This window comes from Gymnoscopelus microlampas (assembly GCF_963454915.1).
Source record: "Gymnoscopelus microlampas genome assembly, chromosome: 6".
In the NCBI taxonomy this organism is placed as follows: domain Eukaryota; kingdom Metazoa; phylum Chordata; class Actinopteri; order Myctophiformes; family Myctophidae; genus Gymnoscopelus; species Gymnoscopelus microlampas.
The window spans coordinates 41,912,260-41,940,025 of NC_139943.1; the positions used below are offsets into that span (position 1 = coordinate 41,912,260).

General features: G+C 43.1%; 1 protein-coding gene across 12 annotated transcripts in view; it reads right to left on the reverse strand.

Annotated features, from left to right (window-relative positions):
* mef2aa (myocyte enhancer factor 2aa) overlaps positions 1-27,766 on the reverse strand; it is a 114,120-nt gene that overhangs the window by 65,215 nt on the left and 21,139 nt on the right. For all 12 annotated transcript variants that reach the window (XM_084060667.1, XM_084060676.1, XM_084060674.1 and 9 more), the window contains exon 3: positions 11,500-11,742. In XM_084060667.1, coding sequence (XP_083916793.1) covers positions 11,500-11,553 — 54 coding nt within the window. In that variant the 5' untranslated portion in view covers positions 11,554-11,742. The remainder of the gene's footprint in view (positions 1-11,499; positions 11,743-27,766) is intronic.

Genomic DNA, 27,766 nt, shown 5'->3' on the forward strand with positions numbered 1-27,766 from the left:
TAATTTTTAATGGCGGGTTTGTGTAACATTATGCTCAATCATACTGCTGCCATCTAAACTAAAACCACCATACACAAACGCACACACATGGGCAGTGTTGCCAGATCCTGTGAGAGAAACAAGCAACCGGGTCTAGGAAAACCAGCCCAAAATAAGCGACTATGGGCCACACGAGCACTTTAACACAGTGGTTCTCAAACTTTTTCATGTCAAGGACCCCCAAATTGACACTTATTAGCCCGCGGACCCCCATTTGAAAAGATATGCCAGGGACCCCCATAAGAGAAGGAACCAAATGGAACCAAATGGACCCGTTAGGGTCCATTTGGTTCCATTTGTACACTCTCAGAGTTACAGACCCATAAGGGTCCATTTGGTGCCTAATCTATCTTTTAGCTGGGGACCCCCTGGAACTCCCTCAAGGACCCCTGGGGGTCCCCGGACCCCACTTTGAGAACCAATGTTTTAACATATACATCAGCTATTTGAAAATAGCAGATCTACAAGCTCACAACGCGTCGCGTTGTGAGCTTGCAGATCGGCTTTTTTCATATAAAATCGTGCGGGGAAATTATAATAAGCAGATCTGGCAACCCGGCACATGGAATACAATGTGTCAGTCAAAGGGTTTATCACTGTCCGCCCCCCCGGGCCGGAGGAGCACAAGCTGAGGGTCTGGTGGGGGCCCCCTGGCACACCAGAAGCCTGAGTTACTAACACCTCCAGAGAGGCGAGGAGCCAACAGTCTTGTGAGCAGCTCTCGTGTCATCTCAAACTATCATCTATGGTGGCAGACATGACAGACAGAGTGGAGCTGGCACCAGCTGGCACAGAATCACCCGGGCCCTGCGGCCGATATGCCCTGGTTCTGTATAGCGCTCGAGTAGTGCCGGGGCGAGAGAGAGAGAGAGGCATGGGCTTCTCTCCTGTCCTGTGTCCGACCTCCCCCCGTGGAGGAAACACAGCCACTAGGAGCCCCCATGTGAACCCCTATATGCACTAGCTGGGCATGGGTTGACCTTCATGGGAGCTATACTGTGGCTGTTTGTTGATCTGGTCTTTGTAGAACGGATGACATGCAACAGGACCCAAAAAATAAATTCAAATTATATTTTTACGTGACGGGGCTCTAATCGATGACACGAAACAAACAACAAAAAATGTGTGTCGTCTGTCTTTGCTGTTTGATTTAACCCATTAAGACCGGGAACGCATCTGTGTGTCATTTTTAGATTTCTTTGGCTATTCAAAAATAGCAGATCTACAAGCTCATAGCGCGGCACCGAGTGCCGCGCTATGAGCTTGTAGATCTGCAATTTTTGAAAAATCATGAAAATTCGTGGCAAAATCTTGGATTATATATTTCTTAAAGCGAATATTTGTAAAATATTTAGTTCCGGGAACCCCCAGAAGCAAAGATTTGAGTTACAAATGTCTGAAAAAAAAAATGAGAAAAAAATCAAATATTTGCACAACTTTTCATGATTTTTCAAAAATAGCAGATCTACAAGCTCATAGCGCGGCACTCGGTGCCGCGCTATGAGCTTGTAGATCTGCTATTTTTTAATAGCCCAACGAAATCGAAAAATGACACACAGGCGCGTTCCCGGTCTTAAAGAGTTAATGACAGTAATGAATGTAGTGATCATCCAGAGAGAGTACAGTTCTACCCGATTAGGTCTCTCCATCCAGCAAAATAACGTTGAATCATCTAAAATCATCAAACCGATCGTGCTTTTTAGCAGCCCACAAGATATGACCTCTCTCACTAACACCTGACACACGCAGCTATACGCGCTTACGCTCGTTATTTAGCCTGCCTTTTGTTTTTGCAGCTTGAAAATGAAATTTCAGGGAAATTAAGTACCATCATTAACTAGAACACACACACACACACACACACGTCGTCTGTACTGTACGCATGGGGCTGCCACATTCAACTGTTTTCCCCCCTGTTACACACTGCCCCGCTCTTTATCAACAAGGCTTTTCACCTGCCAAAAACATAATAATAATAATGATGACCTTTCAGAACTTCAGTAATGGGCGAGGGCTGAAAAATAGTTGGGATGATGTGCTGCGTTGCTCCCTAGAGAGAGAGAGAGAGAGAGAGAGAGAGAGAGAGGGAACAGCTCTATGCCCACGGGCATGTGACGTGCCTGAGCAAAAAAAAAAAAATCCAAAATGAGCCACAGCAAGGGCAGGCAACCCTCCACCCGCCAGCTAAAATCATCAAACTTTTAATGACTTGGGCAATTACCCCCAGTGAGCCTGCTTAAGCCCTTAAGACCGGGAACGCGTCTGTGTCATTTTTTTTAGATTTGAGCTATAAAAAAAGCATTATTTATTTTACACTTTGGGCTATTCAAAAATAGCGGATATACAAGCTCGTAGCGCGGCACCGAGTGCCGCGCTACGAGCTTGTTGATCTGCTATTTATGAAAAATCGAGAAAATGTGAAAATCTTTGAATATATATATTATTTTAAAGCGAACATTTTTTAACTCAAATCTTTGCTTCTGGGGGAAGCAAAGTCTGCAAATGTCTTCTAAATCCTTTTTTTTTCGTTGAAAAAACTTATGTTGCTACAATATATATATATATGTCACGGACCCCCAAAATGACATGTATTTGGCCGCGGACCCCCATCTCAAAATATGGTGTTCCATGGTGTTCGCTTTAAAAACATATACATTCAACGATTTGCACGCATTTTCACGCTTCTTCAAAAAATAGCAGATCTACAAGCTCGTAGCGCGGCACTCGGTGCCGCGCTACGAGCTTGTAGATCTGCTATTTTTTGAATAGCCAAAGAAATCAAAAAAATCACACAAGATTCTTTCCCCGGTCTAAATGGGTTAATGGCATCCAAAGGACGTCACTAGACACTACTCACTGGGCTATGCCAGCCAGCCAGCCAGCCTCCGTGCCTATACCCTACATAACAAGGATCCTATATCCTCCTCATCCTCGCATCTCTCCCGCTAGCTAGGTGAGTGGTGGTGGCGGTGGTCCTCCTCACGCGCGCAGAGAGACCGTATTGTTGTTTCATACTATTCATGAGTCTTTACCTGTCACAACACACAATCAAGACACATGCAGCTCGCCTCTCTCTTGTCGAAGGAGAAAAGGCCCAGTCTCATTGGACCGTCATCCACATACAGACATAATCAAGAACACTTCTTCTTCTTCTTCTTCTTCTTCTTCTTCCTTCTTCGAGGGGTTGTCTGGGGATCTCTGTCCCTTTTTTAAACGATCTGCCAGATTCTGCCTAATGAGACAGGTGTGTGTGTGTGTGTGTGTGTGTGTGTGTGTGTGTGTGTGTGTGTGTGTGTGTGCCCATAGTGGTAAAGCATAGAATGTGAAAGAGAAAGTGAGGGAAAGAAAATGTGTGCGTGTTTGCAAGCTGGCTTGTGCGTGCACATACAAGTATGAATGCATGTGCAGGTGTGTGTGTGTGTGTGTGTGTGTGTGTGTGTGTGTGTGTGTGTGTGTGTGTGTGTGTGTGTGTGTGTGTGTGTGTGTGTGTGTGTGTGTGTAGCGCACACATTTCGTCAGTTAAAGTAATAACATTAAGCTGAGAGTGAACTAGAAAAGTGCGCTCCTCGTAAGCGCAGGTCCCCACCTATACCCAGGGCCCGCAAATTTGGGAAATATTGATTGTTACGACCTACGGTTCAAGAGCTACATAGCAAACTGTGTAGCGGGCTGTTCTAGCGCCACCATGAGGCTGATTTAAAAAAAGGCATTTCGTCACAGTTGAAAACGGCACAGAAAAATCCTCAGTGTCAATTTATCCATTTGTAACCCCGAAAGTATAAAAACTTAATCAAATGAAGCCTTACAGGTCCATTTGGTTAAATGTGTACACTATCAGAGATAGATAGAACAGTACTTTGGATTTTATAGTGTGCCATCTGATTCTTATCAAGCATTTATTCCTTAAATGGGTTTGCAATGTCAGTCACACTGGTGACTGATGCACCTGAGCATTCATTTTACTCAGCAAGTGTACAAAAGTAGCCAAATGGACCCGTAAGAGTCCATTTAATTTATGGTATTTGATCTACAAATTTGATCTACAAATGGAAAAATCTAGATGGATTTTACTGTTCATTCAAGTTATGAAATAAAATCTTCACTGGCGAAATTCCCCAATAGCATTGCGCGGCTTGAAACTGTAATTCTCAAAGTACCTGCGAACGGTGAAATGCACCCCTAACTGCGCTGCTAACCAAATAGCGTCTCGGTGCTACAGTGCCATTTGCGCATGTTAAATTGATGTAATTACAAGCATAGATATGGTGCCTTTCTTTGCGAGTGAGCCTCATTGCAACAAAAAAAGTCAAATTCACGGACACCAGAACTAATAGCCACCCGCAGTTAAGAGTTAAAGTTATTAGTGTCTTCAGAGAGCTGGTGGTAACTGAAACACAAATATAAGGGGTGTCACGCCCGAACTTTCCAGTGATCATGATTTCCAGTGATCATGATTTTCAGTGATCATGGCAGCAGTAATTGTTGTCAGACTACAAATGTTTCTTTTTTCTTTACAAGCCATCGTCATGCCAGTCGTACTCATGAGCGGATATTTCTACCCTCTAGTCTAGACAGGGGGCGTGAATACAATACCCAAAGATTCCATTTTTGGGGAGCGCCCATTTTGGTTCACTAAACATCCTGCGTATATGCGCAACGTTTAACAAATGCGTCACTGTTTAAATCACTTGAGAACAAGGCAGGCACGGCCGACAGCAACACCTCAAGGCTTGTGTGAGGCATGCCTGACAGCAGCTTGGTGAGCAAGTGCTAGCCTCCGAGTTGGCGAGCCATGGTGAACGGACAAGGTTATCACGTGAACCAAAATGAGCATTACCCTCCACATGCCTCAGCCAATCATAGTTCTTTGGGAATGCACGTTCCCAACGCGGAAATAGTACACGAATGCTGTCATGGTATTTGATCCAGTCCGTGTCCACATAGAAAGTATTCTTTAAGCTGCAGCGTGTGTCAGAGCTCTCAGCGTCAAGCGTTTCTTTGCCGGAGTGCCATGGGCACCTTGTGTAGAAAAAAAGTTCAACGAGCGACAAACACTAGTGCATGTGTAACATTAGTGCATGTGTGACATTAGTGCATGTGTAGCCCTCTGGATATGATATCCAAAGCACTTCAGCAGCACTCAAACAAGACATGACTCAGTCATGCATACCAGCTTGCTTTCTGTTTTCTCTGATTTGTCTCGCAGAATCTGGTAACACTGCCATAGAGGCGAGAGGCGTGTCTAGTACCATAGCTTGGGAGGACGAGACCGCCCGTTCAGAGTATGGGAAAGTATCCCCATTGGCTTAAAGGACAGCCAATGATGAAAAAGTGTTGAGAGAAAGGGTTGACTAGACTCTGGTGTTGACTAGAAGCTGGTAAAAAATGCCTTCTGTGGACACGGCCCCTTACGTTACCGATTTCAGGTCCAGGACTAAATAGAATGTGTAAGCTATACATTTTATTTACATTTCATACACATTCTACAGTATGATTCAGCACATGCTGTATGGTTATAATCAGAAGCCTGATTTCTTTCTTCACTTGAGGATTGGCACTCGGTACCACTATTGATTATGCACAAAGACTAGGACAATGTTAAGTAGAAGCCACATCAGCGTAATACCATACCACATGTTTGCAGACACACACAATGTAATCATATCAAAGAAAGAATACATTCAGACGATAAAACAAATGATGAATGCTTGGAGGTAGCCGGCAAACATCAGTGCTGCCTTATAGGTGTGAATAGAGAAATAAGGGACCTGGAGATGCTGTGATGTGGAGAGTAGTACAACATCTAGTGGCTCAATGTTAGCCTCATATACCGTAACTGTATCCCACTTTTAACCCATTAAGACCTGAGGCGATTCTTTAAAAAAATCTAAATCTCAACAGTTTTTTGAAAAAAATCTGGAAAATATTTTTTTCAAGATTTTTCAAAAATAGCAGATCTACAAGCTCATAGCGCGGCACTCGGTGCCGCGCTATGAGCTTGTATATCTGCTATTTTTGAATAGCCCAAAGAAATCTTAAAATGAGACGCAGATGCGTCCCCGGTCTTAATGGGTTAAACTCAGGTTAAGTCCAAATTAAATCCATAATTTTGCGGGATCTCCTTAGTCAAGTTGGCCGTGTGGGTAGCCTTGAAAGTGGTGGTGGTACGTGATCATAAGTAACTAGACCGGCCTATACTCGGAACTCGGAGCTTGGAACATCCAGAAGCCGTGCAGTTGAACGTCTTGCATCCAGCTATGAGCTCTGATTTCAGGCATTGGCAAGTACCATGATGACCCACCTGGATGTCACGTTGTTGCATTGTTACCTCAAATGTTTTCAGCAACATATTGTAGTATACTGTTCAGCTTTGAAAAAAGATATTGTTCGTCAGGGGCAGCAGCTATGTTTGTTTATATTCAAGATAGTAGCACCGCCCTCTAGTATAGTGAATCATAGTCCTGTGTGCATGTCAAAATATTACAATTTTCTTTTTTTAATTGGTTAGTACCTGCTGATATAGTAAGTAGTTGTTTTTTTACTTTTGCCTTTTGATATAAAAAATACACAGAAAACTTTTTTGGTCCCATTATGACCACAGATAGGCTCTAAAATTGTAAAAAAAACAAATAAAATAAAAACATTTAATTGAAGACACGTTCCGTCTGCCAACCAAACAGAAACATCAACAAAGTTGACATTGTCTCTCCTAACTCTGTGTTCATGGATTCCTCAGGATAATAATCCATTTGTTTTGATAGATTGTGCAATTACAGACCTTCTCCGGCAGTGCCACTCTGTGCGCTATAACTCCTGAAAGGTTAACAGCACTTTCCAAAGCACTTGCAGTGATAATAATGCAGGAGGAGGAGCCCCCTCTGTCCCCATGCAACGTCCCGTATTGCCACACTATTTAATTAGCCCACTTAGGGCCTTCTTTCATTTTAATGCTATGAATATGGACAGCTAGCGGCGGAGCCAAAGCAGATAAAGATTCAAATTGTCTCCCCAACAATGGGGCCCATATGCTAATGGCCATTCCCCCGTTGGCGCTAGGGGGGAGCTCACCCCCCCCAGGGGGGAAGTGATACTACCGTGCGCTTCATGGCCTGTGTGGGGGGGGGGGATACATGCACATACATCACGTCATACCAAAGCTTTATTTTAACGTCACTTACAGCACATTCACGGTGGCTCATTGTCGTCGATGTTTTTTCCCTCCTCTGCTGAGCCAGCTAAACGCATAGCTATAGTGCCTGGGTTCCACTGATAAACTTTCGCACAAATGATACAGTGTGACATTTCAAAAATCTGATGAAAAGACCAGACTTGCAGAGGACACATTAACCCTTTAAGACCGGGAACGCATTCCGTGTCATTTTTTTTTAGATTTCTTTGGGCTATTAAAAAAATAGCAGACATACAAGCTCATAGCGCGGCACCGAGTGCCGCGCTATGAGCTTGTAGATCTGCTATTTTTAGAAAAATCATGAAAATGTGTACAAATCTTTGAATATAACGTTTTTCAAAGCGAACATTTGTAACTCTAATATATATATCCAAACTAAAGATTAGCAAAAATGTCCCCCCCCCCAAAAATAGCAGATATTCAAGTTCGAGCTTGTAGATCTGCTATTTTTGATTAGCCCAAAGAAATAAAAAATAAAATGACACAACAGATGCGTGTTCCCGGTCTCAACGGGTTAATAATAAGCACTGTCTCTCTCCCACACGGCTCCACTTGTTCCAAAAGACAATAGCGAGACACGGATTCCACTTGCATCGCGTGGCAGCAGAAATACTCAGCACAAGATTTTTGAGCGCTAGTGTGCACACCTATCAATCAATGACAACCTGATTGGATGTAATCTCCCCACCTCCCCCCTTTCCGTTTCTGCTCCTCCTTTCACAGGTTATATTGCAGACAGTGCAGATGCTATAGAGCTGTGCCAAGGAAGGAGTACACGCCGGCCGGGAGTACGGCATCTCTTTGCCCTCCTGCTTGGATTCCACCCAGTACCAGGTGTTATACCGATAATTGGCCCATCGTGTAGGATTTTTTTGTTTCTCACTTGGCTGAACTGCTAGCCTCTCACAGTCACAGTTGGAGACACGGTCAGAGTAGCTATAACAGCTAGAACCTGGGAGATATCATGTTATCACCCTCACGAGGGGGGGGGTACGACCTCAATTAGCTTTCTGTCTGCACTGCAAACAACAACAACAAAACAACGTGAAAAAGTAGTTCCACCTGTGAGGGAGAGCAAATTATATTTTGATGTGGGGGGTGTGAACGGGATTCTTCCATTTTGGCCACCCCCCAAATGAACACACCTTAATTAATGGGTATATGGGCCCGGCCCCCCAATAATGTCTTTCCAAAGATTGGCGGATGGGGAAGACTTCAGCTGATACAGCCGGGTTATTATTGGCTGACATGGCGGGGAAGGGAGCATGCACTCGTTTTTCTTCGCGCGATAAATAATTCCGTCCACCGTGGCTTGCCAAATCAAAGTTATCGACGCCATTGGCTGTCGCCTTTGCCCGTTTTGTTGAGTTTACAAAAACAAGCTCTCCTCTTCCCCAGGCGTAATTGGAAAAACAATATATTAGCCCCTGGTAGTTTCTATAATGTACTTCAACCATTTTCAACCTGGCATACTTTTTTTTTTTTTAAGTAGCAGATCTACAAGCTCACAATCCATCACGTTCTAGTAGCTTGTAGATCGGTATTTTCGCCGCAGGACACCATAGTCCTGTACAATACAATACATACTCCTTCCGACTTCGGGGGTTCGGAGAGGCTTTCTAAACTACAGTTCGGAAAGCCAGGACATCTTGAGGTGCACAAGTTCTGAGAAAAACCTCCGAGACCGCCCATCCGAGGTTCGGAAATGACGTCAATCGGTAGTTATATCACCGGCCATTCTGAAGAAAAGCTCAGACACCAGAAGGATTATGTATGTATTGTGCTTCAGTATAAAATAGGGCTTAAGTGGTTAAGATACCAAACGGATACAGTATATAGATGTCCAGTCTGGCAGGCTTTAGGTAGAGTTTATATTTAGCGAGAGAACAGACAGAATGAATTCCAGCCTTCTCACTCCCTCCCTCCCTCTCTCTCTCTCTCTCACACACACACACACACACACTCTCTCTCTCTCTGTGGCTGGGCCCGTGGACCAGTGTGTGGCTGAGGCAGAGAGAGAAGGGCGCTGTGTGTCCTGTCCGACCCACCCTTGCTAATGAGAGGGTGCTGCAGAGCGGTGGCTGCTTCTAATTACTACCAAGCAGCTGCAAACACATGGGGGCCCAGAGAGAGGGACCCGGCCACGCCGGCAGGCTCTGGGGGGACGACGAGCCGTGTAGCGGCAGCGGCAAAGAGAGAGAGAGAGAGAGAGAGAGAGGACACAGGCGGCCTGTTTCGCCCTCTCCGTTTTTTTCGACTCCCACGCTGCTGCTGCCCGCCCCGCACACACACCGCCCGTCGCAGACCAACGCTCCTCTCCTGCTGCCTCATCAAGTTCTCTCTAGCTGGCTGAAATTGCAGGGTGGCATGAGAATCATGTCTGTAAATATGGCTACACTGACAAAGAAATGTCACGGTCCCTCTCTCTGTTTGTCTAGCTGGGTGTTTGTGGAGGTTTGTCTGTTTAGATTCATGCACTCGTTGACAGCTGCTGCTGAGCCCCTGGTACTGTACCAAGACAGGAGGAGGGGAGGGGGTGGGGGGTGGGGATATAAAAATGGAACCCTGCACCACAGGTACAGCGTGGACCCTGTTACCCAAATAAGACACCGCGAATAGAGAGACACTGTTGTAGCATCTCAGGAACTATAAACCGACTGGATTTAACGCGTTAAGGCCTGAGGTTCCGATTCTACAAAATGTCTTCTATATGAATGTCTTCATATAGAAACGTATGTTTCTATATGAGTGGTGCTCAAACTTTTTCATGTCACGAAATCCCCAAAATGATATGGATTTGGCGGCGGACCCCCATCTCAAAATATGTTGTTCCAGGGACCCCCAGAAGCAAAGATTTGAGTTAAAAATGTTCGCTTTAAAAATATATATATTCAAAGATTTGCACACATTTTCAAGTTAAAAAATATCAGATCTTATCTGCTATTTTTGAATAGCCAAAGTGTAAAATAATGCTTTTTTAGCATAAAAAAATGACACAGATACGTTCCAGGTCTTAATGAGTTAAGCTTGCTGTAGCTGGCTAAATATATTTTATTTTAATTCAGAGAATACTTTTTACGTTTTTCAATACTTTATACTTCTACTCACTACATCACTCACTACACTACATCTCACAGGCAAATGTTGTACTCCACAATAATTATTTGAAACCTTTAGTTACAAATGACTTCATAGATCTTAGATTATTATTACAAAACATACATTAACCAATTAAGCTCCATCTTATACTTCAGCTGTTAGTATTCAATAATAGCCGATCTACAAGCTCACAATGGTCACATCACCACACGTTGCGAGCTTACAGTACGTAGATATGCTGTTTTTGAAAGGTTTTGACTCTTTTTCTTGTCTATGATAATGCCACATTTTAACATACTAAGTACTGTTGCTAATAAGTACAGTTTTTCATAATATCTATATATCCATTATTTAAAATGATCTGCCTTTTAATTATTACTAGGAAGCGGCGTTTGGCCATGTCCAACCTGAAAGGCCTCCCATACCCCCGTAAATGGCCTATTTTTTTTAAAGAAAAAAAACAAAATATATATAATATACTTATATCACGAGTCGCATTTTGCAAGGCCTAATAGAGCACGCCTCCAAAAGAGCTTTCACTTTTGGCCATAGGGGGTGCCACCAACATCACAAAGTTTCACTGTCTGTCATACAAACTCTAGCCAACCCCCCCCCCCCCCCAACCCCCATCCTCCACTTCGGCTCCATCCTGACGACGGCTGCACCCTACGACTAACAGCCCTGGATAGGCAAACCCAGCCTGGTGGAGATATGCGCTCCGAGGAGCACACTTTTCTAGTTGATTGTTTACTATCTTGTTTTGGGTCTACAGTACTTTGTAAAGCAGTTCACGTGGATATATAGATAATTTCCTAACGCAAAATAAAGCAGATTTTCACTAAACCTGCTCATCTCATTTTACAATATTGTATTCCAGAGCGCCATCGGTTCTTACTGTCTCTGTTACCCTTTTGGTAAAACACAGTAATAGTTGTGCAGTAGAAGTAATGAATAATAAAATAAAAACATTACATTAGTTTTACTCACAGAAAAAAGAGCTAAACAAGTTATGGTCAAAAGTTAGCCTTGTTTTTGACCAGCAGGAGTACTGCAGCTGAAACGTGTGTGATGTGTGCAACATGCATGTGTGGTGGATGTGTGCATGTGTGACTGTGCGTGCACGTGCGTGCGTGCGTGTGCGGGAATGCTATATTCTCATGACACACACTGACCTGTCTGTTCCTCTCATCCATGATCCTGGTAATCTGTATCTTCTTCCGCCCCATGGCTGCGTCCCGTTCGTCTCTCTGACACCTCAACAATATCAGAAAAACAAACCGAGCTGCTCTTCTCCTTTCACTCTCCTAGCACATTGTACAACACTCTCTCTTCTTCTCTTCTCTTCTCTCGCCGTCTCTCTCTCTCTCTCTCTTGCACGCGCACACTCTTCGCTCTTCACTTAACCACAGCACAATCTGCAAGGAGAGAGAAAAGAGAGAGACAGAGAGAGAGAGAGAGGGAGAGGGGAAAGACAGAGACAGAGAGAGAGAGAGACACAGAGAGAGAGTTAACATAACACTCAGTGATGTCTCCTCAGGCACATCAAAGCGTTGGAGGGCTCTCTGTGTTCCGTTCTCAAGCACATCCAGAGAGAAGGGCTGAGAGCCACATGATGTCTCCTTATCTTACCAGCTGCACTTCCACTGCAGCTGGAATCAATGGGAAGAGAGAGGGCTTCACACCCCACAGGACCTGCAGGAACTCCTATAGCACAATCCACCGGCTTGTGTTATAGAAAGGTCTCGTGTTATAAGTTTCGATTTGGGACCCCTTTTGCAGGTCCATTTTCAACCACCTCTCTCCGGGTGAAATTTACGCTCCAGGTTTTGACCGTGTGTGTGCTGACGTATTGGTTATTTAGAGCAGTGGTTCTCAAACGTTTTCATGTCAAGGACCCCCAAATTGACACTTATTAGCCCGCGGACCCCCATTTGAAAAGATAAGCCAGGGACCCCAATAAGAGAAGGTTTTTACGCCTCTTTGGCAGTGATTCTCAGCCATTTTAATTTCAAGGACCCCCAGTTTGACCTGCATTTAGGCTACGGACCCCCATTTAATGGCATTTCTATCCCTGGGACCCCAATTTGTATTGTAAAATCAATGTTAATTTAACTCTGAGAGTGCACAAATGGAACCAAATGGACCCGTTAGGGTCCATTTGGTTCCATTTGTGCACTCTCAGAGTTACAGACCCATTTGGTTCCTATCCATAATTTAGCTGGGGACCCCCTGGAACCCCCTCAAGTACCCCTGGGGGTCCCCGGACCCCACTTTGAGAACCAATGCCTTAAGCCTTACAGTTCAAGGTGGTCTGTATTGTTACATCTCGTGTACAGCTACAGAAGACAGTAGGCTAATGATAGTAAGGGAATAAAATGTAAGTAATCAATGTATTTACACGGCCAATACACACAACGACAGTGACAGCAATGGCAAACGTCTACACAACAGTTAGAGGCCAATGCTGTTCATTTTGATCAAGTGTAATTCTAAAGCCTTCCAGTTCAAGAGTTCAAGGTGGTCTATGTTGTTACATCTCGTGTACAGCTACAGAAGACAGTAGGCTAATGATAGTAAGGGAATAAAATGTAAATAATCAATGTATACACAATGTATTTACACAGCCAATACACACAACGACAGTGACAGCAATGGCAACGTCTACACAACAGTTAACCCATGAAGGCCTGAGGCCGATTCTACAAAATGTCTTCTAAATCAGTTTTTTGAAAAAAAACGTATGTTGCTATGTCAGTGGTGCTCAAACTTTTTCATGTCAAGGACCCCCAAAATGTATATGTATTTAGCCACGGACCCCCCATCTCAAAATATGTTGTTCCAGGGACCCCCCAGAAGCAAATATTTGAGTTACAAATGTTTGCCGTAAAAATATATATATTCAAAGATTTGCAAAAATGTTCACGATTTTTCAAAAAATAGCAGATCTACAAGCTCGTAGCATCTGCTATTTTTGAATAGCCCAAAATGTAAAATAATGCTTTTTTTTTAGCTCAAATCAAAAAATGACACAGATGCGTTCCAGGTCTTAATGGGTTCAGGGAGAGAGTTTTTGTTTTGTTTGTTTTGATCTATTGTCTATTTCGGTTCTCCTTGTAAGGCCAGTTTCACCTGATTTGGAATAAAGCCTTGTGGCCCGCCAAGCCCACACAGAGTGGGGAAAGCGATAGACAAGAGCTGTAGTAGCATTCATGATTTCCCCCCCCCCCCCTTTAACTGACCCACCCCGATGTCAGCTTTTCCCATCTTAGGATGATTAAGAGAGCACCCAGTCTGAGGTTGACAGTGGTTGAAATCCCCCCCGGGGGGCCGGAGGTATAGAGAGGCAAGGGTACGTTCCCACGCGAGTACAAGCGTATACAACCTGGCCCGAGCCCGGTCCCCTGGAGACGTGGCGAGCTCTGCCCTGTCCCCTTACTCCTCCACAGGAAGAGCTATGGCCCCCTCCCAGGAGCAGCATCCATCACTGACACCCGGGACACGCAGCAAAATAGAAAACGTCTAAACCACTGCATTTCCCCTATGAGTATATAAACGCAGGGAGGTTAACCCGTTTGAGCCGGGAACACATCTGTGTGTAAACCACTTAAAACCGTTGTTTTATACTTTGGCTATTAAAAAATAGCAGATCTACGAGCGCCCGCGCTACAAGCTTTTATATCTGCTATTTTTGAAAAATCTTGAACATTTGGTGCAAATCTATAGTATATTCTAGCAAACATTTTTAACTCAAATCTTTGCTTCTGGGGGATTCTATAAATGTCTTCTAAATCCTAACAGTTTTTTTTTTATTACTTATTTTGCTATAATATCGGTGGTTCTCGAACTCTTTTCATGTCAAGGACCCCCGAAATGAGTTGTATTTGTCCACGGACCCCCATCTCAAAATATTTTGTTCCAGGGACCCCCAGAAGCAAAGATTTGAGTAAAACATTTGTTTATATACATTCTAAGATTTGCACACATTTTCACGATTTATTTTTTTGAAAAAAACAGCAGATATACAAGCTATGAGCTTGTACATCTGCTATTTTCGAATAGCCAAAGAAATGTAAAAAATGACAGAGATGCCTTTTCCCGGATCGAAAGGGTTAACGACTCGGCAGCCACTGCAAGGCCCTTCGGCTAACAGTCAGCAGTTATATGGAGCCGAGCGGAGCCGAGGGCCGAATTGGCAGCGAAACTGAAAATGACCAGTTCCAGTGGCACACACCACACCAGTCATTATGGGTAAGAGATGCACTGGCATTATGGTGTCTGGCTGTCTGAACCGAGGGCTCCACTGTAGGCAAACTCCACTGAGATCACCTCCTAGCTAACTACCCACTCAATGGGCTGTCTTGGCTAGGAAAGTAACCGCGTGAACCCCCGCAAAGAATTTCCCTAAAACAACCACATCACAGACAAACAGGCCTTTAGCGGAATAGCCAGGGCCTCTCTCGTTCACCATTTCCAAGTAATACTGCCACTGTGTCTACGGTACGTGTGTGTGTGTGTGTGTGTGTGTGTGTCAAGCAGTGGTGGAAAAAGTACTCAAATTCTTTACTTAAGTAAAAGTACCAATACTGCAATATAAAAATACTCTGTTACAAGTAAAAGTCCAGAATTAAAAAATTACTTGAGTAAAAGTACAAATGTATTGGCATCAAAATGTACTTAAAGTACCAAAAGTAAAAGTACTAAATATTTGAAAATAGCCGATCTACAAGCTCACAACGCGTCGCATCTGCTATTTTCAAATAGCCTATGTATAAAATAGGGCTAAAGTGGTTAATGTATGTGTCATTATATCATAGTTTATATCTGAAAAGTAACTAGTAACTAAAGTTTTCAAATAAATGTAGTGGAGTAAAAGTACAATATTTTTCTCTGAGATGTAGTGGAGTAGAAGTAGAAGTATTGGAAATTGGAAATACTCAAGTAAAGTACAAATACCTCAAAATTGTACTTGAGTACGGTACTTAAGTAAATGTACTTAGTTACTTTCCACCACTGTGTGTGTGTGTGTGTGTGTGTGTGTGTGTGTGTGTGTGTGTGTGTGTGTGTGTGTGTGTGTGTGTGTGTGTGTGTGTGTGTGTGTGTGTGTGTGTGTGTTTATTCATGTGTGGGTGTGTATGCGTGTCAACTGAGTGTCTGTCATGTCCGTCTGTCTATCTGTGTCTCTTACTCATCGTATAAGTGCATTGTAAAACATAGAAAAATGGCAATTTCAGATGAACCTAATGTACGTACAGTATATACACACACAAATATATGCATGCACACGCACACACAAAAAGGTCAAAACAAACACACACATACTGTACTGGAGATCTCCGCCTACTTACTGACATGTCTAGTGGAATATGATGTACTAGTCACTAGAACAGCAGTGAGAACAACCGCAAATAAATAAACCTATATGCCCACTGCTTTGAAAACCAATCATATCACCATCCCAATATGAAGGACCGCCCTGAGGTCTTCAAGTTTCAAGGTTTCCTTATTGTTACATCTTGTGTATGCCGGTACCTAAGAGTAAAACTATTTAGTTCTGGCTCCTCACACATTGTAGCATCAATAATAATATAATAATAATAATAATAATAAACACCCAGGGAGAATAGCAAAAAACAGAGAGAGAAATCAAAAATCAAAGAGTTCTAAAGCTGACCGATGCCAAGTTTTTGGATCCGATGACGATTCCGATTTTGGAGATTCCTAGACCGATGTTTTGAACTATTTTTGTAAAAAAAAACTAAAAATAAGAAGAAGGAGGAGGGAAAAAGAGGGCAAAATCACTTCTTATCAACTTGAAAAACCTAGATTTGATTAAAGTTTCTAATTTAGGACATTTAACATTTAAACAAATACATAAAAATAAACAAACATTTGACAGATTTAAGTATATATATATATGTATATATAAGTATATAAATGTTATATCATTTGAATTATACAAGGAACAAGCAAAAAAAAGTCAAACTGAACTTGATTTCCATTTAAGCCCTATTCAAAAACTTTCAAAAGCAGATCGCTTGAACATGTTCGCCTATAACGACACGCCCAAAACAGGGACGCCCAGGCAGACAGTGGTTAAAAATCAGCACACATCGTCCGCATACAGGAAAATCACCAATACCGTTGTATCGTCGACATAAAGTCAAATAACGGCCGATATATATATCGGCCAACACAGATATATCAGTCAGGCTCTAGTATATGGTTCTAGCTGTCAAGGCGGTCTTCGCGTCGGGTTCTGCAATGCAGGTACTTTTTTTTTTTTCCCAAAAAATCTCCAAAATGTTTCCATCCAGTTTTAGCAACTACATTGGATTTAGATGTCACCAGACGTGTCGGGTAGGCAGAGAGATCTCCGACGATCGCCCGGGCTGTATGCGAGAATAACACCATACTGTACAACCACACGCCTACATTGTTTCTATGCAGAAGGCAGAGCTGTCACTGTGTGGTTCACGTCTAGAGGTGTAATACACTGTGTCATGACATTTCTCTTGCACAAATATGAAATGACAAGCCGAGAGGGCTCTCAGACTCCAGGTGTGGGTGTGGACCCGCGTCTCTGCTACACACACTCACACACACACACACACACACGACCAACTGGCCAAGCTCAAGAAAAAGTTTGCCCAAAGCTATATCCCTCCTCGAACCCATTATTGAGTTAGAGGAAATGGGAGGATTTTTGAAGGATTAGTCTGACTGTCAGCACGCAATACATACCATAACAGTATACATGCCTGGGTCTCATGGCTGTTTGTAAGTGCATCATGCATGCCATATAAGATCAAGTGTACACAGTACACATTTCCCCCCCCCCTCGAGGAAGGGAAAACGCAGCGAACATCATGTTTTAACCCATTCAATCCGGGAACGCATCTGTGTCATTTTTAGATTCCTCTGGCTATTCAAAAATAGCAGATCTACAAGCTCGTAGCGCGGCACCGAGTGCCGCGCTACGAGCTTGTAGATCTGCTATTTTTGAAAAATTGAGAAAATGTGTGCAAATCTTGGAATATATTAAAGCAAACATTTGTAACTCAAATCTTTGCTTCTGGGGGGTCCCTGGAACAAAATATTTTGAGATGGGGGGGATGTTGTCATCGAGGATTTCTGTTGTTTAGCTATGAATGTGAGTGGATATAAATGGACATTTCAGTCCTAATTGGTCATTTAATGGACTACTCTATATTCATAGAGTAGGGGGGGTCCGCGGCCAAATACATATCATTTTGGGGGTCCTTGACATGAAAAGGTTTGCGAACCACTGATATTATAGCGACATAAGTGTTTCAGAAAACTGTTGGGATTTAGAAGGCATGTGTAGAATCGGCCTCAGGTCTTAATGGGTTAACTGAACAGTCCCAGCACCTCATGTGTAAACTGCATACTGTATATTTACACCCCTGCCCACACAGAGAAGACAGAACAGATATGTTTATGAATGAGGACAACGCCTGTATTAGTTGTCTCGGTTGGAAGTCCAACAGGAGTATAACTGTCTGATGCACAGAACGGTGTTCAGCAAAAAGTCGAGTAAAGCCCCATTTATAATTCGCCATACGACGGTGTTGCGTGCCGAAAGTAGCAGATCGACAAGCTCACGCGGCGTCGCATCTGTTATTTTCGGTTCCGCGACACCTCTGTGTGTGTGTGTGTGTGTGTGTGTGTGTGTGTGTGTGTGTGTGTGTGTGTGTGTGTGTGTGTGTGTGTGTGTGTGTGTGTGTGAGAGAGAGAGACAGACAGTGTCAAAGTCAGAGACAGACAGACAGACAGACATGCAAAGCAGACTATCACTTATGTCATGATGGATTACTCAGGCAAATAGATCCTAAGAGCATGACCAGCCAAGCCAACATAGAGATCTGACAATCCATCTACAAAGCCATCTCTACTCAATAAAATCCTCAGTGTAACATTTAACTCTGCATAATGTTTGCCTTTTTTTTTGTGTGAATATCATTTTTTTTGTGAAAAACAAACAAAGCTGATTCAGACTCATGCCAACACCAGTCTGTTCTTTAAATACAAATAAAGTCTAACTGGCATTGTGGCATACAGTCAAAAAACAAACAAACAAACAAAAACACTTGCACTTTTCAATCATAAAACAATACTGCCAGCCTTGTGGCCTTTATTCTTAGAGCGTTGGTTTCTAAATGCTGTGCGGCACACTGGCATGCCATGAGACAAGTCCAGGTTTGGCTTTGACATTTTGTGACAACAACACATTATTATTGAAATATGTACAACTATTAAAAAAGTTAAGATTATATCTTTTTTTTACTATATCAGTACTTTGTGTGCAATTGTTTCCCAATACAGAGACAAATTCTATACCCTAAGAATATACATATTTTATTTTTAACCACTTAAAATATAAGTCCTGGCGTTTTGTTATGTAATCTTATGAAGGCCGCTAGCATTTGGGATTTCAATTTTAGATTTCAATTATTATCATTGGGATGTGTTTTTTTATTTAGGCCTATATTTTTATTATTAGTATTTATTTATTTGTACAAATGTCCAAAAATAGCAAAAATGGCAGATCTACAAGCTCACAATGTGTCACGAATCGATGCAATGTGTTGATGAGCTAGTAGATGTGTTATTTTCACTATGAATACAGTTACAGTGCATTGAGATTTTCACTTGGCCTTTGGTGTGCCTTGGACACGAGAAAGTTTGAAAACCACTGGCTTAGACTAGAGTACGAGACCTGCCAAACGGTGGTCCTTATCAAGATAGATTGAAGTGCAAACATGTCAGTGTGTTCAGTGCGCTTTTTCCAGCTTTAGGTGTGCTTGCAGAGGTGTGAGAATGTGTCCAACAGCACTAAACACACTCTCAGATACTCTCAGGTACGTTAGCTTCTTCAAGTTGTGAGGAATATTCACGCCGTGTCACTCATGTGAGGAGGACATTCACGAATATCATGTGAGGAAATAATAGTTAAAGGTAGGGTAAGTGATTTGCTTTGGTTAAAATAAGTGTTAAATAGCTCTATATTCTGATAGTACTCATTGCTATAGAGTGTTTGTTCAGTATTAGGAGTCTCCTTGTCTCTCCAACTCTTTATTAAACAGAAAATGTATTTTCGTTTCAGTTTCAGTTTCATTTCCAATTTCATCCAATCAGGATAGAGAACTCAATCAGGTTCAGGATATAGATTAAACAAGTGAAATTGGAAGTGATGACACTAAGAAATGAGCAGACAAAATTGGAACTGGAATACTATACAAATTAAGCTTAAAATGGGTGCTTTCTCCTGATTGGCTGAGATTTTGACACCTACCGAAAAATGTATTTTCTGTTTATTAAAGAGCTGGAGAGACGGGGAGACTCCTGTTACTGAAAAAACACTCTATAGCAATGATTACTATCACAATATAGTGCTTTAACCTTTTAACAAAATACTTTTTGTTTTAACCAAAAAATATCACTTACCCTACCTTTAAGAATATTTGACATCACAATAAAAGATACAATCTGGTATCCTCCCATCCCTAGATGGAATTATTGGTCCACCCACTCAACTTTTTGTCTGTACAGAAGAGGATATTGTATAGCAGCAGTTCACTTGTGTATATCTACCTTAAAAAGAGGAGGGGAAAGAAAAAATACCCCAAAAAAGACTTCTCATAGTATACCTGGTCCAATTTGTATTTGACATAAACCAGTCCAGCACTTCTGAAAGGTGCTTATACCCAACGTTGGTACCACCGGGGGATCAATGCATAAAGAGTACTGTATGTCTCTCTCCAGGAACAACCACATCAGCCTGACATGAAAATCAATATGACATGTCCCACAGAATGAACAAGTGAAACCAAGCCTGTGCTCAGGACCCCTCTATTAAACCTCTAAGACCGGGAAAGAATCTGTGTCATTTTTAGAATTCTTTGGCTATTCAAAAATAGCAGATTTTACAAGCTCATAGCGTGGCACCGAGTGCCGCGCTATGAGCTTGTAGAATCTGCTATTTCTTTTTAAAGTCTTGTCATTTTTTGCAAATCTTAGATTTTTTTTTAAGTATATAAAGTAAAATATGTTGTCCCAGGGACCCCCCAGAAGCAAAGATTTGAGTTACAAATGTTCGCCTTAAAAAATATATATATTCAAAGATTTGCACACATTGTCACGATTTTTCCAAAAATAGCAGATCTACAAGCTCATCGCGCGGCACTCGGTGCCGCGCGATGAGCTTGTAGATCTGCTATTTTTGAATAGCCCAAAGAAATCTTATAAAACGACACAGACGCGTTCCCGGTCTTAATGGATTAAACATACATGTGAAGCTTATTAAATGTTAAAACTTTTTTTTTCTCTCGTCCCGTGTGAGGAACTAAGACATATTGTAGAGTGGTTCTGATGGCCAGCAAGAGCCATCATGGTGACCCTCTCTCTCTCTCTCTCTCTCTGCTGTGGTGTGAGACATGGGCCCAGGCTACCGGGTACAGAGCTCTGTCTGTCTCCCCCCTTTCCCCCGGAGAGACAGACCTCTGGGAGAGGGCTGTGGAGAGGCTTGGTAAGATGGGGTCGGCCCTTTCACACTCAATAAAACATGCTCAACTCCCAGTGTAATTACTGGACCCGAAACATCCTCCTCCACCGCCCCCCTCCTCCTCCTCTCTTCTAGGAAGACCGTGGAAGCTCCACACGTAGCCAGTGTTGCCAGGTCTGTTTATTATAACCCCCCCCCCCCCAAAGACAAGCTCACACGTGTTGTGAGCTTGTAGATCTGCTATTTTCAAATAGCTGATGTGTATGTTTAAAGTGCTCATGTGGCTCATAGTCACTTTTTTTTGGGGCTTGTTTTCCTAGACCTGGTTGCTTGTTTCTCTCGTAGAATCTGGCAACGCTGCACGTAGGCCACAACCCCGCACGACGTCGCCTAGAATCTCCTTCTAGAAGTATAGATTTATGTTACTACTACTATAGCTATAGTAAAAAGCATTTAACCAGTAGAGTATAGTTATATAACTATCACATTTGCAGTGGTTGGAGGTGGTCCCCCTACTCTTCCATTGAGAAGTTTGGAACCTGGTCTGAAGCTCATATGCAGATTACTGGCCTGAAGCTCATAAGCGCAGTCCTGGCCGTGAAGCTCATACAGCGCAATATTTTCCAAGGCCAAGGGGATTCCCTTTAGAGAGAAGGGAACTTACGGATTGCACCTTTAAAGGACCCCCACACACATGCATTAAAATCTAAACGTCTACATAATCATTTAACCACATGAATCCTAACACCCCTATTCTGGGACGAATATTCGCCGAAAATAGCAGATCTACAAGCTCGCAACGCACCGCGCTGCGATCTTGTAGATCAGCTATTTTCAGGTGAAGAGATTTGGTCAAGATGGGAAAAAAAGGAGGGAACCTGGTATAGACCCCTGGGGGACTCCGGTCAATTAAATATATATAGGGTTAAAGTGGTTAAAATTCACAAATCAGCTGTCAAGTCTTGAGATTCCCACAGCAGTTTAAAAATATTTCTTATAATATAATTAAAAAGCAAATTTTTGCTTTAAAAGAAACCCAGGTCGTTTGCTGGGTGCCAGCGGTTTATTGCGCCTGTCATCTCTCTGACTTTGATGGACATTAGGGCTCTGGGATATGACTTCAAATCAATATCACGATTATTTAAAACTATTTTTTATACACAAACTTGTTGACTGGCTATTTGTGCATCAGGCTTCAGTGGTTAATCAGACTAATCGATTTAGTTGATCTTAACAAAATATATCACATAATTATATGTTTTTCCTGTCAATTAGTTTTTTGGGGGGAAATAAAAAAATATATATATTCAAAAAAACTTCTCGATTATAACCTAGATTAAGCTAGATTAAGCAGGATATTGGTTCTAAACGTCACTTTCAATATATCTCTGCTTAATTGCTCAGCCCTAGTTAGCGCCTTTCATCTCTCATGACGTTGATGGACGGCATCCAAACTCCGGAGCATATAGAGCCACGACAGTTTAGAGCTTCCTGTGTGCGAGGCAGGCATCAGCCGTAGTATCCTATCCTCTACCAAACGACCACGAGGCAGTGGGCAGACAAGAGACTCAACTTCCTGCCTCTCCACTTCCTGTTATTCGGGACACTTCTTAACATGCCCGCTGCGGGGGAGTTGGGAAAAGAGAGGAAGGGAAGGGAAAAGGGAGGGAGGGGTGGGGTGGGTGGAAGAGAAGGCAGAAAAAACGGGAGGGAGGGGCCCGCCTTGGGGACACCCTTCCTCCTCTGATCCTTCCCCTTATTACCTTCCTGACTGTGGTGGGCCGGAGACTAAACAACAACAGGAGCCTTATATCTCCTGTGGCTTCTCCTCCGTGTCTCTTATTATGTTTACTGGAAGGATCATTACAGACAGGGCTGGCCCGACCATGTGCGCGCGACGCGGCGCGCTGCACTCAGTCCCACTCTTCTATTCAATTACTAGGCAAAAAAGGCCTTTTCCTTGTTATGGTCAGAGCTGATAATGACTTCAACCCCCCGCCCCCCCCCACCCCACCAATGCCCTGGACCCCCCCCTTCCATTACATAAGGATGAATCACTGTGCTCTGATCACGAGTAAAATGTACATTTTTTTTTTTAACGCTGATGAAAACAGATTGAAGGGCTTGACGGAGATGTGGCAATTCTATACTAGTCTGAGGAGCATTGATGTATCGGGGTGGCAGGGGGGGTGGGGGTGGGGGGGCGTGGGTTCTTCTGCTGAAATAACCCCATGATAACGTTTAATATGAAAGCGTTAACACGTATATATAGCGCTCGGCTCCAGGAGGAAACAGCTTCCGGGCAGACTGTGCTGTGGACATGAAAGTATAAAGCGAAGCCCTACTAAATCCACACAGTTTCTACTGATTTATTTCAGCGGAGCCTTAGCGTAGTAAGTGCTATAGGAAATGAACATCAGACCTCTTTGTTCTTGCTTTCATCGGGGGCTGTGCTGTAGCTGATGTACCTGCGAAAACGGGGGCTTGCTGGCCTGAGGGGGTAGAGTGGAGGCGAGCCAGGCCCTCTCTCTCTCTCACGCGCCTCTCCTCCTCGTCTCCTTTTGTGTGGAGGTCTCTTATCTCCCTCTCCAGCAGTGAAAGGCAAGGATTGTGGCCCCGTAGCAGCATCGCTAGTGTTAACTCTTTAAGACCGGGCGGGAACGCATCTTGTTGTGTGTCATTTTTTTTAGATTTCGTTGGGCTATTCAAAAATAGCAGATCTACAAGCTCGTAGCGCGGCACTGAGTGCCGCGCTATGAGCTTGTAGATCTGCTATTTATGAGAAATCGTGAAAAATGTTTGGAAATCTTTGAATGTATATATTTTTTAAAGCGAGCATTTGTAACTCAAATCTTTGCTTCTGGGGGGATTCTACAAATGTCTTCTAAATCCTACAGTTTTTTTGATAAAACGTATGTTTCTATATCAGTGGTTCTCAAACCTTTTCATGTCAAGGACCCCCAAATACATTATATGTTTTTGGCCGCGGACCCCCAATATTTTGTAACCGGGAATCCCAGAAGCAAAGATTTGAGTAAAAAAAAATCCCTTAAAAAATGTATATATTCAAATATTTGCACATTTTCACGATTTTTCTCAAAAATAGCAGATCTACAAGCTCATAGCGCGGCACTCGGTGCCGCGCTATGAGCTTGTAGATCTGCTATTTTTGAATAGCCCAAAGAAATCTTAAAATGACACCAGAGATGCGTTCCCGGTCTTAATGGGTTAATGTCTCCTGATGCTAATCTGACACATGGCTGATCCCCAAACAACCACTGTCTGCCTTCCCTATTTACACCCCTGCTCTCATTTTCTCTGTCTGTCTTTCTTTCTTTCTTTCTTTCTTTCTCTCTCTTTCTTTCTTTCTTTCGTACCTTCCTTTTCTCTCAGCTCTCAAACATTCCCTCACCTCAGTTTCCAAGGCAACTAACGAGATATAATTAATAAGATCTATCACAGGGGTGTGTGTGAAGAAAAAGTGAGAAAGAAGGCTTTGGAGAGAGAAAGCGAGAGAGAGAGAGAGAGAGAGAGCTGGTGGGGTAGCGTGTGCTAAAACATGGTCCACACTATAGCACACACACACTGCCTATTTAAAACATTGCTTAGGGGGACATTATCTTTGCAGACAATGACTCGCAGTACATTTAAAAAGAGGGGCTTAAATAATTTTCACATGAATATGACGAGGGTGTGGCGTCGAGCAATGTTTTCATTTCCACAAAAGAGGACCCTTCGGGCCAAACTAACTGAGATGAGAACATTCAAGTCGACGAGATCGGTTGGATGTGAAACGAATTGCCCCGTAGATTCCAGAAGCCAGTTAGGGAACGTATATCTGAGGGACGTTCTTGCTTTATTTCATTAACCACTTAAGACCTGGAACGCATCTGTGTCACTTTTTGATTTGAGCTAAAAAAGCATTATTTTACACTTTGGCTATTCAAAAATAGCAGATATACAAGCTCATAGCGCGGCACCGAGTGCCGCGCTATGAGCTTGTAGATCTGCTATTTTTGAAAAATCGTGAAAAATTGTGCAAATCTTTGAATATATATATATTTTTAAAGCAAACATTTGTAAATCAAATCTTTGCTTCTGGGGGGTCCCTGGAACAAATTATTTTGAGAGGGGGGGTCGGCGGCGAAATACATATACTTTTTGGGGGTCCTTGACATGAAAAAGATTGAGAACCACTGACATAGTAACATAAGTTTTTTCAAAAAACAGTTAGGATTTAGAAGACATTTTGTAGAATCGGCCTCAGGTCTTAATGGGTTAACCACTATCCTACGTTGAGCAACTTGTTTCTAAAATGTAATGTAAAAAAAACAAAACAATCCCGACACGTTGAGCTTGTAGATCAGCTATTTTCAAATATTTTTTGAAATAGGGCTTAAGTGGTAAAGGAATCAACTTTCTTCTTCCCAATATCAAACATGAAATACTGGACCTTCAATAACATAAAGATGCATTGTTTTGAGATAACAGACGGTGAACCATGCAGCTCTAGACAGTCACACGGTGTAGTCGACAGCGAGAGGCTTGCTATACACGGCTGAAAATGGCACCGGGGCAAGGCAACGAGTGGTTTAATCTGCCCCGATGACTGCTAGCACACGTCAACTCTCCACTGACCCAGCTGTAATCCCCACAATGGATCTAAAGCAAGTTCAAACAATCCTTCTGTGCTGTGGTAGCACCTATAGGGCTAGGGGGGGCTGGGGGGCTGTGGGGGGGGGGGCGGTTCTTGTTAGACAGGGACCCATGGAGACAGAAAGCTACTTATCACCTCTGAAATGACATACAAAAAGAAAGAAAGAGGGGAAAAAAACACACAGGATGAAGCTGTGACATCGCGCATCTCACTCAGAAAAAGTGTTTCGGAGCGGCAAAGCAAGCATTACGACTACGGGGGCTAAATGGGACGACATCGTCTCTTTTCAGATAAACACGTGTTACACTAAGAAGTGGGAACAACGGCGGCAATAGGAGGGTGGGGGGGGGGGGATGGGGGTTAGGGGGAGGATGGGGGTAAAAAGAAGCAGTTAACCAAAGGACATCAGATGCTGACAGCGTTAGCAGACAGACACCCTCCATCTCACTCTACACAGCGCTGTCAGGGGATGGGAGAGGACTCTGCAAGGTGACTTTGACGAAATGCCTTGGGGTTCCGTGAGAAAATGCCATTGACATTACATTAATATCGTGTCTCTCTCTCTTTTTCTAACTGACTTAGCACCACAGAGGCCTGGTTATACTGGGGGGCAAAAATAAAAAAAATAATACAGAAAGAGGGGCAGACGTTTCGCTTCGGTTTTCAAGGAAAGCGGGGAGATGGTGATCTGAGGTCTGTTGCGCCGCCACAACAGCAGCCAATAAGTGACACCGAATGATGGCGACCAACCAAACAGGCCCCTCGGACAACGACACAGTCAGATACAACCAATTATTTTACTTTAACTTCTACAGGCAAGAGACATTTATACTGGCAGAGCAAGGTCGATTTTAAAGTCCAAGCTTTGGGTCTATGGACTCATGTTTGTGTTTTGATAGTGTGTGTGCGTGTGCGTGCGTGCGTGTGCGTGTGCGTGTGCGTGTGTGTGCGCGTGCGTGCGTGCGTGTGTGCGTCTCGTCGCGTTCGCATACCTGCCTGTATACGAAAGGCAGACAAACACAAAGAGCAAGAGAAAGAGGCTCGTGGAGAGAGAGAAAGAGCATGAAAGTGTGTTAACCCATTAAGACCTGAAGCCGATTCTACATCCACGTCTCCTAAATCCCAACAGTATTCTGTAAAACGTTTCTATATCAGCGGTGCTCAATCTTTTTCATGTCAAGGACCCCCAAAATGATATGTATTTGGCCCCTATCTAAAAAATATTTTGTTCCAGGGGGTCCCAGAAGCAAAGATTCGAGTTAAAAATCTTCACGCTTTAAAACAATATATATATTCAAAGATTTGCACACGTTTTCTCGATTTTATCAAAAATAGCAGATCTACAAGCTCGTAGCGCGGCACTCGGTGCCGCGCTACGAGCTTGTAGATCTGCTATTTTTGAATAGCCAACGTGTAAAATAATGCTTTTTTTTTATAGCTCAAATCAAAAAATGACACAGATGCGTTCCAGGTCTCAGAACGTTAACCACACAGAGCGATGTAAGGGAAACAGTACTAGAAACCTTGGGACAGAGAGGAAGCACCCGGCTCCCATCCCATCCCCACCTCTGTGGGGCTAGCGTGTGTGCGGTGCCGGGCGTTGTAACATAATTACTGCTGGGACACTTCTATTCCCAATGATCCATTTGCGTCAGTCAGGTTCTCGAGCCCCAGCCAATGAATGGATTCTCAGTTTTCTCAAGGATAAAGAGATGACCCTCTCTCTAACAGTTATATCCATTTCATGTGGAAAAGCCACTCTCCTTCCTTCTCAAGGTAAATCCCTTGATGCGTGTTTTTGAGTGAAACTTTTATGAACAAAAGAAAATGACGGTAACTTCCTTGATATACAAGGAAGGGGTAGGGTGATGAATTATGTCTCATTAAAAATGAATGTGCTGGACAACTGAGAAATCCTAGATCCTTAGTGTACCGGCTGCTAACGGTGTACGGCTATAAAAGACGCTTGGACGCGTGTTTAACATCTCTATCACAATTTCTCATTCGGTGTTTGTGGTAACAAACAAAACACGCATGGTTGGTATCGTGGTAGTAGGATAATTGTTGCTCTATACCAGTGGTTTTCAACCTTTTTTGCGTCAAGGACCCCCAAATTGACACACATTAGCCCAGGGACCCCCATTTGAAAAGTTATGCCAGGGACCCCCAATAAGAGACGATTATTACGACTCTAGCAGTGATTCTCAACCATTTTAATTTCAAGGACCCCCAGTTTGACATGCATTAGAGGCTACAGACC